Below are 13,742 nucleotides of genomic sequence, written 5' to 3' on the forward strand. Positions count from 1 at the left end.
CTGCTGATAAAGACATACCCGAGACTGGGCAAGTTACAAAAGAAAGTGGTTTATTGGATTTACAGTTCCATGTGGCTGGGGAGGCTTCACAATCATGGCAGAAGGTGAAAGGCACATTTCACATAGTGGCAGACAAGAGAAGAGAGCTTGCGCAGGGAAACTCTACTTTTTAAAACCATCAGATCTTGTGAGACGTATTCACTCTCACGAGAACAGCATGGGAAAGACCTGCCCCCATGATTCAACACACACAACACGTGGGAATTCAAGATGAGATTTGGGTAGGGACACAGCCAAACCATATTTATCATTTCTAGCACTTTATGTTTATTTTGTAATGTTGCAAAAACAAGACCTTTAGAATGAGTTTTAATTTCACATTGTCAATCAAAGATACAAGAAACAATAAGTAAACCAAACACTAAGTTTACTTAGCTTTAATAAGGGTATGAAGCAGATAGCAAGTACTATGTGGGGCAAGAAAATCCTGGAGGGCTCAGACACCAAGCTGCAGCTTCCTGTGTACCCAATCATTGCACTGTTCTCAAGAAATGACAAGAATATGTTGAATGAGGGTCACATCAGCAAACACAAACTACAGGGACTAGGGCCCCATAGCTTAAGTACCTTGCTAGTCACCTAAAAGGGTATGTATTTAGCTCCCATTCTTTATTAACACTTTGGCACATTAATAACAGAATAAATAATAAACTAAACCTTGGATACAAGATGTGGTCATATGGATAAAAATTTTAAGATTCTGGTGAGCTAAGGAAGCTAGGATATCTCCTCAGACAAAGAACAGGTTATTGCACTATCTTTATTTGTTCTGGGCTGCTGTGACAAAATACCTCAGACTGGGTAATTTATAAAGAACAGAAATTTATTGCTCACCATTATGGAGGCTAAGAAGTCTAAGATCAAGGTACCAGAAGATTTGAGGTCTGGTCAGGGCTTGCTTTGTTTCAAAGATGGCACCTCTTGCTGCATCCTTACATGGCAGGAGGGAGCAAGGACACTCCCTTCAACCTCTTTTGTAAGAGAACCAATCCTGTCCCTGAGAGTAGAGCCATCATGACTTAATTACTTCTTAAAAGGCCTGTCTTTTAATATTATCACATTGAGTATTGGTTTCCAACATATGAATTTTGGAAGACACCGACATTTAGACCATAGCATGTCCTTTACACCTCTTTCCACTAAGACAGCATTTAGTAAGGCTTTTGGGGTTGGATAGGCAGCATATGCCACACTTGAATATACTGCTCTGAATCATGTATGAGGTAACGCAAATGACTGACAGTTTTGTATGGGGCCCAGAGGAAGGCGGGCTGATATGGGAGGTCAAGTCTGTGTTTACAGCAGACTTGCACCTCTGCCATATTACTTGAAAGATCTGTGGTACTATGGGTATCTAGATATATAGCTGATGGGCATCTAATAGATAAAGATAGTGTATGAAACCTCTGGCAAGCTCCAATAGGAGAATTACTGTGCAATCCTTGGAACATGGCCATGACATTTTATCACAGAACTACACAATATTTGAAAAGCTGCTGCCACCATGCTACTTTACCAAGTAGGAGACTGATATATGACAATAGAACATTGTATAAACATATGACTGAAACTGCCCTCTTGAGCTGGTTGCTATCAGACACAGGAATTCATAAGATCAAGTAAGCCCAGCAGCAGCACTTTGCAAGATAGAAGCAGCACATACAAGACTGGGGTGGAGCAGGTCCAGATGATACAAATGAGCTGTGCCAATGAGTGACTGATGAGGCGCACAAGGCACTCACCCACATTGTTGTACCTGCACTTTTTATTCGGCTTACACTTCCAGAGCTCATGGTGAGGTTCTCTGTAAACAACTAATAAAATGAAGTGGATCTATTCATGTATGGGTCAACTTAGTGTATTAGCAGAGGCCCAAATGGATTACTGTTGCACTAGAGCCTCACTTAGGAGTGGGTCTGAAAGACAATGGTTAAGTGAAATCCTCCCAGTGGACAGAGTTGCATGCATCTGGTTGTCCACTTTGTGTGTAAAGGGAAAAATGGCCTGCAATCAAGATAAACATAAACTCCTTGGCAAGTGGCTTTAATAGCAAATGACTTAGCTGGTTAGTCAAATACTTGGATTCAGATAGAGCTGAATATGATGGATAAAAATATCTGCAGAAGAGGATGACTACCCCTATGAAAATGGGGAAAAGGTGTGAAATTTTTATATAGCAAATTGGTGTTCATCAGAGAACATCTGTACTATAAAATCAATTAGCCATGTTGACTTAATCAGTAGATATCAACTAGTCTCTGTCCTTATTCACTCCAGTACTTGAACAATGGACTCATGAGTGGAGTAACCATGATGGCAGATATTACTGTAAGTCATGGGCCAACAGCATGAACCATTTCTCACAAAGGCTGATCTAGTTACTGTTACTGTTGAAGCTTCAATTTGCCTGTCACAAAGACCAATGGTGTTTGGCCCTCTCCCTGATAAGTTAGCATCCATTGAAGAAACAACCTAGTAAGTTGGTAAGAATTTTATTACATTGAATCCCTTTCATCCAAGAAGAATCTATGCTTTCTCATAACTGAAATAGAAATATACTCCAGGTATTCGTTTACTTTTCCTTTCCACAGTGCCTCAGCCAGCACCGCCACAGAGGGGTCACAGAATTTCTGTTCTCCCAACATGATATCCTGTGTAATATCATCTCAGACCAGGTGACACAATTTGTCACAAGGGAGATGCAACAGTGGGATATACCTATGGGACTCATTTGTCGTATCATATGGTACACAATTTGGAACCTGCTGGCCTCTTGGATCTGGAACACATTTTTGAAGGTTCAGCTGAGGGATCAGCACAGTAGTATAATCCATGCCCCAGGGTACCCTTAGAATCAGGCTGGAAAGATTAGGTTGGAGTTCTTATGAAACCATGTATTTATCTAGATCCTTCTCCTATCCTGCTCACTTCTTCCACTTCCATACAGATTCCTCCTAAGAACACTCCAATAAACCACTGAACGAGTATCTTCCCCCTTAACCTGTGCTTCTAGGGAACCTGAGCTAAGATAACAAGGACTAGATGAGTATTTGTCATGGCACATAAGAGTGGAAGTGGGAAAGAAAGAAAACTCAAAGAAGAAAAGATGCAAGACTCCAAAACTAAAAAACCTTGATGTAATATTTTATATATAATTTAGAACATATATATATTATCAAATAATAACACATAAATGTATCGAGGACTTACTTTTTGCCAGACAAAGCTCCAAGCACTTTACATCTATACATTCATCAAATTATCACAACAACTCTACAATGTAGAGTCTATTTTAGTCCCTATTTTACATATATGTAGGAATTTGAAGCAGAAGGAGGCTCACAAACTTATCCAAGGCAACCCAGTAAACAGGGAGTCAGTATTCAGACCTGGGCAGTCTGGCCTGAGTTCTCATATTCCTAACTTTAATCAGTTCATTCAGCAAACACATATTGAGTGCCAGATATATGCCAGACACTATTCTAAGTGTCTGGGTGTAGTGCAGAAACCAATAAGAAATCCTGCCTTCAGGGGGTTTACAGTTTAGTGTAAAGGAGACAGAAAAGAAACAAGACATGTAAAAGACATAACTTGTTAGATAGAACAAACTATTATGGAGAAAATTAAGGCAGGGAAGGAGATAGAAAGACCAATAAGAGTTGAGGTTACAGTTTGAGATAGGGTGGCCAGAGCAGGGCACATTGAGAAGGTAATATGTGGATAAAGCCTAAAGGAAGTAAGGGAGTGACCTGTGTGGAGAGGAGAGCAAAAAGTGTTCCAGGCAGGGAGAACAGCAAATGCAAAGGCCTCAGGGTAGGAATAGCCCTGGCACAGTTGATGAATAATGGTGTATTAGTCCATTCTTACACTGCTAATAAGGATATACCCAAGACTGGGTAATTTATAAAGGAAATAGGTTTAATTGACTCACAGTTCAGCATGGCTGGGGAGGCCTCAGGAAATTCATAATCATGGCAGAAGGGGAAGCAAACACGTCCTTCTTCACATGGTGGCAGCAAGAAGTGCCAAGCAAAAGTGGAAAAAGCCTTTATAAAAGCCATCAGATCTCATGAGAACTCACTCACTATCAGGGGAACAGCATGGGGGAAACTGCCCCCATGACTCAATTACCTCCCACCAGGTCCCTCCCATGACACATGGGGATTATGGGAACTACAATTCAAGACAAGATTTAGATGGGGACACATCCAAACCATATCAAATGGGAAGGTCAGCATGACTTGAGCAAAACGAATAGGAAGAATACAGAGAGAGAATGGGAATGTATTGTGCACACCTTTCTAGATCATTTTAGGAATTTTGGCTTTTACTCTGAATGAGGTAGGACATGACTGTGGTGTGTAATAACAGCACGTATTTTAATGAGATCATTCTGGTTCTCACAATCAGAATAGATTGATAGGTAGCAAGGGCAGGAACAGGAAGAATTGTTACAGGGTTTTTGCAATAATCCAACAGAGATGACTGAAGCTTGGACCACAGCAGTAGAAGTAGAAGCAGTCAGAAGTGTTATCGTTGTGGAAATATTTTCATGGTAAAATCAAAAGAATATTTTTATTCTATTGGATTTCATTTTTAGTAGTCCAGCCTACCGGGGTTATAATTAGATCCTAATTCTGACTCTCTCCAGCGTTTTACACGTTATCTTCCTTTTAGAGGCAACTTGAACCAAGAACCATTGGTTAAACACCTAAAAGTCTCATTATATGTTGACTCTAATATCTTAACAGTTTTTCTATGAAAATCCTGGATGTAAGAGTTGAGCTAGCCCATCTCAACAATCACATTTTCCTCTTTCCATTTATCACTCCTTTCTGACAGCCTTTTCCAAAACTGCTTGACTGATTCAATTAGGAAGAGGCCAGTATTAATAATTGGTAGTTTTGGCACCTATCTATGCAGCTTGGCCATGCTGTGAAATTTGGTCATTATGACTGAGCTCAGCACTGTAAGTCCATAGGGGATGGAGAGGGCAGGGAGGACAATCTCTCTCCTCATGGCTTTTTTAGCACAAGCAGCCCCCTCCTTAGTGAACAATTTATTTCAATTCTAGTTAAAGAATATTTTAACTTAATCATTACAGGAAGATAGTTATTCTAGAGTTAAACATAGAAGAGAACACATACAAATAAAAATTAGGAAGTTTATTTTCAACCTTCCCAAATCTCTAATAGGTGAGCATGAAGTTTATTACACTTTTCAATATCAAGACAACTGGAAACACAGTATGTGAAAGGACTTATATTTAGAAATGTTATATATGATTTCTATTAGAAAGCCCTTGATAATTTACAACCAAAGTAAGATATGCATTCTCTTAATTTTCTAATCAAAGAATGGTAGTTACTAAAAGTACAAATTTAATTGCTCTCAAATTCCAAACAAAAATATTAATTATTCACTATTGTTTGAAAAATAACAAATTATATGAGTCTAAAAACACCTATGGTGCACTTTGTCAAGGCTGTTAGGTTAAGATTCGCTGTGGCCTTCAATAGCCAAGTGTGGGTCTTAGAAAAGTTTCTGTTCTTATCTGCATAAACAGGCAAAATAAATAAAAGAAAAACTGTCCCATAAAACTTTAGACATTGTAGATAAGAAATGATATTACCACAATCAAATCACTAAGCAATTTTTAGGACACTAGAAATCAGGATTCATTGTTACTTAGAAAAAATGTAAGGTAAAGTAAGCTTAATCAGAATGTAAACATTGAAAAAACTCATTTTTTTTTGTTCTAAAGTTGACTCACAATTTATTGTCTTCAGAAACACTTTGGTACAAAATCAACAAATTTCTCCACATAACATAAAATAATTATGAGATAGGATGTTAGCTAACAGATTTTGTGCAGAGTATGATCTATGGATGAAGTTCAAGCGTTACTGTTAAATTCCTATGTAACATTAACCAGATAGCCTGTCTCTTCATTTTGTTAGCGGAAAAATAATATTGTTCCTGTATACTTAATACATAATAAGATAAATTATTAAAATGTGAGAGCCCTTAAAGTAATTTTTATAGATGGTGCAACTATAAGAGCATCATTCTAATGTATACTAATTAAGAATCACTTTGGTTTATTGTCAGCCAAATTTATTATATTACAATTTTATTGTCTTTTTCTTTCCATCAAATATTATGATTAACTAGATAATTTTCCTACAATCCTAAGAAACATTCATCTAAAGAATTATCTGGTACATAGTACATAGAATATTAAGACATCGTCTCAGAAATCTGGTGAAATTTCAGTCATGAACTTGTTGTTGGGTCATATAAGAGAAGGTTATGGAAAACTCCTATGACTCTCAATGGCTTTGGCTGTTGGAATTCAAACATATTTATGACACAGCGTATTTTGTAAATACACTGTGAATGTGAAATCAAACTCCTTTCCATAGTTCCAAGGGATTTGGATAAGAAACCTGAACATTTTAAATCAGTCAGATATAATTATTTTTCTGTAAGTTAGTCTTGTTAGGAATGATGATAACACTAAAAAATGGCAAAACGAATTCTGGAAAAAAAAAGAAAATATTGGTGGCTTTTATCCTATTTCAGACTGGTTTTACTCAGAAACTGAAATACAGAATTATTTCCCAATTACTTAGTTGTTGGTAGTAGAAATAAGAACCTGAAAAAATGTGCAAGTTAAATAAATACGTCCTAAAGAACAACAAAACAATGCCTACAGATTTAGACACAACAGAATAGACTATATGAATTCTATATCATAGGTTTCTGTAAGTTTTATCTGCTAAAAGTTTTAAGGTTGTTTTCTCCTTTGCAGCGATGAGTCAAGTTTCTTCTGGAGTCCATTGGGGAATACTCGTTTTTCAGCTAGAAGTCTAGCTTCTTTTTTCACTGCAACATTTATGTTTGCTGTCTAAGTGGCTTCTGTCACATCTTGTTATTTTTGATGTTTTTCATTTTTGAATGTTTCTATAAATAAAAAAGAAGGGTTTATCAGAAATAAGTATTGAAAATAACCAGAAAGGAAACTGCCTGCTTTCAAATACTGTCGACACTCACATGCATATGGTTTTTGAGAAATGGTTGGAAGCAAAGCAGAAAGAGCCAGCAAAATAAAAAAAAAAAAAAAGAAACAGATGAAAGTAAGCTCTTCACTCTTCAGAAACAAGGTAGATACTTGTATGAGGTAGGAGATAATAGCTTACATGTATAAAGTGTTTTTCCATGGACAAAATGCTTTTCTTTGCGTTTCAGTTCATCCTTATAACAACTCTATCATATGGGTGATGTAAGGTAGAAAACTGAGGCCTCAGTGAAGTTGAGACCTGCCCAGCAATCACATAGCTAGTAAGAAGATGAAGCTGATTGTGTCTAAAAATGTCTGTTTCCAGACTCAACAGGCTTTGGCTGTGGCACTATGCCTACTGAACAGAATGCAAGCCTATTGGAGTTCTAAGAACTACAGAGGAGGAAAAAGGTACCTAATAATTGTTAAACTGAAGAAAAATCAACAGGCCTCCAGCATAAGCTGTACTATCTAAAGCTCCTAGTTAACATGTACACATACCTGGCATTAAGACAACATCATGTCAGACTCTCAAATAAAGCAAGCTACGCTACGAATAGGAATTGTGCCTATCTTCAGGCAAGACACTTTATTCCTTTCTACTATGGCTTTATGGAGCGCGATGGATGGGTAATTAAAAGAAGCCTTAAAATTAAGCACTACAAGTGGTCAAGAGGAACAGAAAACCAGAAATCTCTCTGACCCTCCCCTGCCTCTATTGTACTAGAGGTTAGTTAAGTGCTAACTGCCAGGACCTGGAGAGAAAGTCTCTGTTGGTCTTCCTTCTGAGCACTCAATAGCCTAAAACTGCCTGCCTCCCTCCCTCCTTCCCTCCCTCCCTCCCTTTCTTCTTTTCCCCTCCCTCCTTCCCTCCCTCCCTCCCTTCCTTCTTTCCTTCCTCCCTCCCTCCCTCCCTTCCTCCCTTCCTTCCTTCCTTCCTTCCTTCCTTCCTTCCTCCTTCCTTCCATTTGTTTTCCTTCCCTTTTTCTCCTCTCCCACTTTCCCTCACTTTCTTCTTTTTTTTCTTCCTGCTTCCTCTCTTCTTTTCTTCTTTGAATTATTTTTCTGTCACACTAGCTGTATAACCTAAAGTAATTTACTTTAGGTTACTAACCTTTATATGCCTCATTTTCTCATTGTTTTTAAAGGAGAAGGAGAAGGAGGAGAATAATGCCTATTGAATGGAATAGTTGCAAAGATAGAATATGTCAATAAATGTAAAAAGACTAAAATTATCTCACTATCTCAGCAATTTTCATGATGTGTGTGAAACACAGAAACAAAATATGCAGTTCTGTGGCTCCTGAGGAGGTCACAGACTACTTGAGAAAGAAGAAAGGTAATGTCAAAGGAGAAAGAAGAGAGATTTCTCCACATACTATGTTAATTCCCCTAATCATCTGAATTTACTTTCCTCTGTCAACATTTCCATCAGTGTTAACTGGGACTGGGAGCTGGAGTGGTCAGTGGGGTTGATGGTGAAGAGAACCTGGACTGCATACTCTCCTAGATTTCCTTCCCTCTCCTCATGATCCACTGTCCTCAACGGCTGCCTTTAGCTTTTTAGATCTTTCTTAAATGACAAACAGTAATAAAACCACACACTTAGGAATACACATTTTAGATATAAGAACACAAGATTTTTAGGCAGTATGCCCAGATTTAATTCCCACTTCTATCATTTACTATCTTTGTGACTTTATCTATAAAAAGGAATAACAGCAATATTTCTTCCTTACGGTGCTGCTTTTCTTAGGGAGCAGGGGGATGGGATGAAGGAAAATGAAATAAATGAATTGTAGTACAGAGAATTGGAATCTGAAGACCTAAGTCTGATTCCTGAGTCTACAACTTAACTGGCTGTGTATTTTTAGGAATCTCTGAATTCCATTTCCTTATCAGTGGATAAGTTTTCATTATAATAACTGAATCATAGAGAGTTGAGGAAATACCAAATGAAATAATGAGCTTGCAATTACTTTGTAAAATGTAAAGTGCTACAGAAATATTACTTGCCATTGCCATCTCAGAGTCACATAAAACTATTATAAGCATGCAGTTTGAAAGTTCAATATGTCATCTTGACAGTTATTTGTCCAACTCTCTCTTGTCAATAAGCTGATTTAAGATAGTACACAGTTAAGCAGAAAAATGGGAGTTGAGGTAATTAAAATAATTCGATTATTTCCAAATAAAAAACTGGGATTTAAACAATCTTAGTTTTAGAAGAGACCTTATATGTCAGCTCACCCTGCCTGATCTAACCCAATCTTCACCCAGTGCAGTGGTCCCCTAAATTACATCTATGCTCTGGTGGCAAGCTGTAGTTGACAGAGCAGGAGATTCCACATTGAATAGAAACTGTGTTTCTTGCACACTACCTTTCAAGAAATCTCAAAATGTGCAAGAACTGTTTTTCTGACAATAATTTAGGTTTTAAAATCCAAATTGATTTAAAGTCTTTATCTTTTTGGCATTCACCTACTCCTTTTGGAAATGTCACAAGTTCAATAAAGAGGTGATGATTCTCATCTTGAAATGGATATTCACTGAACCAATTACTCAGTTGATCAGACTAACTGAGGTATTTGGAATCATGTAGACAAGTTTCCTTGGAGATCAAGCAAACTATTTCATTCATAGAAGAGTAGACATAGAATGGAGTTTCATTTTGTTTTTCTTTCTCAAAAATACAGGCTAAAGAAGTGTCCTTCAATGGTCAGAATTACATCTTTTTAATAATAACTTACAAAATGAAGTTATAAGCATAAAATTACATGGGTAATTATTAGAATAAGAAGGTTAAAGTGAAAGAAAATTTCAATTTCGTTATATTTTGGAGGAATCAAGCTGAAGTATGTCTAAAAGTAATTTACATTCTCTTATAAACCTGATGTTTCCTAAAGTGTTAATTTGAAGGAAAGCTGTTCCCTTGTCACTTTTCTTTTGGGAAACTTTGAGTGCCAGTCCCCTGAAATTGCTCAATGTGATGGTGAACACTCAAACCTGCCATGAACCATCTACCTCTTTTAGGATGCAACTTGATTGTGGTTTCTTGGAGTCTCTTCTGAACAGTTTCAACAGGATTTTCATTCATGTTTTCATATTTTTACCCACCATTAACTTCCCTTTCCTTTGTATCTTTTGTCATCAAATTGTTGGCTGAGACTGAACAAACAAATAATACAAGTTAATAGCTGCTTTATTTCCCCTCTCATTTGAAGTGATTAAGTGAGTATTGCATCATGTTTCAGAGATGAGTCTTCTATGTGTACTCCAGCAACTGTTTTTGCATACAGAAAATGTTTGATAGAATCCACACATAATCTGTCAAGCACAAGATAGGAGTCTGGGGTTCATTTTTGTATTCAAGAAATACTTACTGTGGACCTCTTATGAGCCAGACACTTTCCTAAAACCTAAGGATAGAGCAAACTGATAAAAATCCCTGCCTTCGTAGTGACCTTATGTGGAGTAGGTGACCAATAATCAAAATAAAAAGGACACTGCAAAATATGTTAGAGAGCACAAAGGAGGCAGATAGTGCCAGACAGGAGGGTTATAGTTTTAAAATAAGGTGATCACTAAGAAGGTAACCATTGAATAAAGACCTAAAGGAAGTGAATCTGAAAGCCACATGGATCTCTGGGGAAAGATTATGCCATTTAGATAAAATAGTCTGTGCCAGCCTTGAGGATGGAGCTCTCCTAGGGTGTTTGAGAAACAGCTATGAGGCCAACATATCCAGAGTAGTGAGAAAGGAGAAGTAGAGAGGCCACTGGAGGATATTGAGGAGAGGAGTTACACAATCTGGCTTAAGAGTATTATACACTTACTCTGGCTGTTGTGTTGGGAATGGACACTATAGGCCACGTGTAGGAGCAAATAGACTAGTTAGAAAGCAAGTGCAAGAATCCGGGTGAGAGACAGTGGTTGATAGCAGCAGATAGCTTAGACTTGGTTGGTAGCAGTAGCCATGGAAAAAAAAAATGGGCATATTCCAGATGTTCTTTGAATATAAAGCCAATCAGACTTTCTGGTAGAGTGGGTGTGATAAGTGAGAAGAAATGAAAGGTTGTTCACAATTCTTCTAGTGCATTATTTTTCAAAGTGTGATCCATAGAACCCCTACAGCAGACTCACCTGAGATACATTGAAACACATCCCCGTGGTATACCTGAATCATACTTTTTCCCTAAAGGGCTAGACAGTAAATATCTGTTACCATTACTTGACTGTGCTGATAGAACACTAAAGCAGTCATAGACAATGTTTAAATAAGTGTAGATGTGTTTCAATAAAACTTTATTCATAGATATTAAAATTTGAATTTTATAAAATTTTTACACGTCAAAAATATTATTTTTAAATATTCCTTAACATTTGAAAATGAAAAATCAAACATTCCTGGCTCCCCAGCCATAAAAAATCAGTCAATGGGACCTATTAATATTTTACCCATAGGCCATGATGGTTTCCCAGCTCTGCTCTAGAGAATAGATCCCAAGAATATGTATTTTTAACATATACATTAAGCGATATTTTAAAGCACAAGAACTTTCCTGTAAGATAAGTATTTTTATTCTAATTTTAAAGATAAGAAAACAAAATCACAAACAAATGTGACATTCTTTGAATTAGAGCTTAGTCTTGGGTCTGTCTCATTGCAAAACTTGCACTTTCTACCATCCCCCAGCACCTCATGGAATAGTTTCCCAGGGGTTAATATTTCTGTTCAACCATAGACGGAGCAGAGAGCAGAGTAAAAAGAAAAGAAAAAGGTTGCTTTGCCTAGAGAACTGTTTTTCCCTCTCAATATGGTACACGGTTTTGCCTTCATAATTAGCATTCTGCTGATGAGATCTCCCATTGGTGAAGGCTTGTGAGTAAGATTTCCATGAAGAGCAAGCACTGCAGGAAATAAATTAATCTCTAGGGAAGAAGAGGGGCCAGGTTGTCAGTGCTCACACAACTTCATAATAGGAAATGATATTTCAGAATTGTTCAAAGAATGAAATGACCGTGGGTTCTCCTTGCAGCACATTCTTAAACATTTAAATCTTCTGAGAAGAGGGAGATAGGTTGCTATAAAATGAAGAGCAATCCTATAACATTTTTCTTTAGGGTGTCAGTATTTCCAAACTAAAATAGCCTTATCTAGAAGTGTAAAACAAATTCTACTAATATCATTATTCTGTTTATATTATAAGAAATCTACATTGATGTTAAATATAAAGATGAAAGGACAGATTTTTAAATCATTGGTTAAAAATTATACGATATTTTAAATAACAGGTTTTCTAGACTTTGGAATAAAAGTAATTTTTGCACTTAGAACACTACTTAGAATTACATTGAATTATTGAGGTGTTTCTTCATTAAAATTAAGAAACAACCATGTGTTTTATGATCTAAACTACCTAACTCTTGATCCCATATAATCAGCCTTTCAATTAAGGTCTTTAATATAGAACCTCTGACTTGTCTAATCCTCAAAATGGTCCTGATAGGAAACTACTTATGTTTTATTTTCCACGATAAAAAATAGGATCTGAGGTTTACACTAAACATTTAGATTAAACTAAAGCTACAGAATAATTCTTTATTCTCTAGCTTCCACCTTGGCCTAAGAGGAGAGCTTTCCCAGGGAGTTTGTTTTTTTCTGACCTGTTTAAATTCCCAAACTAAGTAGGATCTTAGACGGGGTGAATCACCTGTATGTGAGTCTCACTTAGAAATAAGACCATTTGAGTCCAACAGTTTCAATGCTCTAACTCAGAGTAAGCCAGAGGATCACAGGCTTTCAGAACTGACAGGGCATACAGATTATCTGGTATACCCACTATTTTGATGGAGAAAGTCAAGCTCAGAGAAATGAAATGGCTTCTGAAATGCTATGCATCCAGGTTGTGGCAGAACTGGGACTCAAACTTGGAGTGCCTTAGGTTTCATTTTTTAGCCCAGGGTTTGTCTCACTACTTGACTAGTCTAATTTATGAAGGACAAGCAGTGACACAGATTTAGTATAAAGTTGTAGGGAAAATTCGAAGAACATAGTCAAAGCTACAATAGGAAGAAAATTACATTAGAAAATATGGATCAGGAGAGTATAACATTTGCTTATTAGAAAACATTTATGTTTATGTAGGACAAAAACAAATAAGCATATTTAAAAGGTCATCCTTCCTGGCAGTGATTTGAGTTTCTAGAGAGACATAAGGAAGAAAAAGGAAAATGGCCCCCTGTTTAGCCAGGAAGATAACCGGAAGCAATGGCAGCAATTAATGAGTGACCCACATAATAATCAGATCCTCCTCAGAACTAAATAATCATCCTCTTGTACCAAATGGCTGTGCCCTTGGCTGAAAAAAAGCCACATTGCCCATAACCATAGACCCTTCTCAGGGACAGCTGCATCCAATGATTGTTTGATGCAGGGGGTATAAAGGTCTGTTCCCCACCCCCTAATTCAGGACAACCCTGAAGAACCATGCCAGCTCCAGATCTCCCTATGGGATCAGTTGAGGTCTTTGTTGTGACTGTATCACGATTCAATTTTTCCCTCTGCCCAGACCTGCTTCTGGTACTCTGCCTCAAGCGCTGTTCCTGAGAGCACTTT

At 37.3% G+C, this 13,742-nt stretch overlaps 1 protein-coding gene across 6 annotated transcripts in view; it reads right to left on the reverse strand.

The window, feature by feature from the left end:
- THEMIS (thymocyte selection associated) overlaps positions 1-13,742 on the reverse strand; it is a 232,673-nt gene that overhangs the window by 13,519 nt on the left and 205,412 nt on the right. For 3 of the 6 annotated variants that reach the window (XM_009451964.4, XM_016956286.3, XM_054686293.2), the window contains one exon: positions 5,211-7,026. The exons of the other annotated variants lie outside the window; for them this stretch is intronic. In XM_009451964.4, the coding sequence (XP_009450239.1) occupies positions 6,995-7,026 (32 nt within the window). In that variant the 3' untranslated portion in view covers positions 5,211-6,994. Of the gene's footprint in view, positions 1-5,210; positions 7,027-13,742 lie in introns of those variants that run through there. 6 annotated transcript variants of the gene reach the window in all.

This window comes from Pan troglodytes, chromosome 5 (genome assembly GCF_028858775.2).
Source record: "Pan troglodytes isolate AG18354 chromosome 5, NHGRI_mPanTro3-v2.0_pri, whole genome shotgun sequence".
Lineage (NCBI taxonomy): Eukaryota > Metazoa > Chordata > Mammalia > Primates > Hominidae > Pan > Pan troglodytes.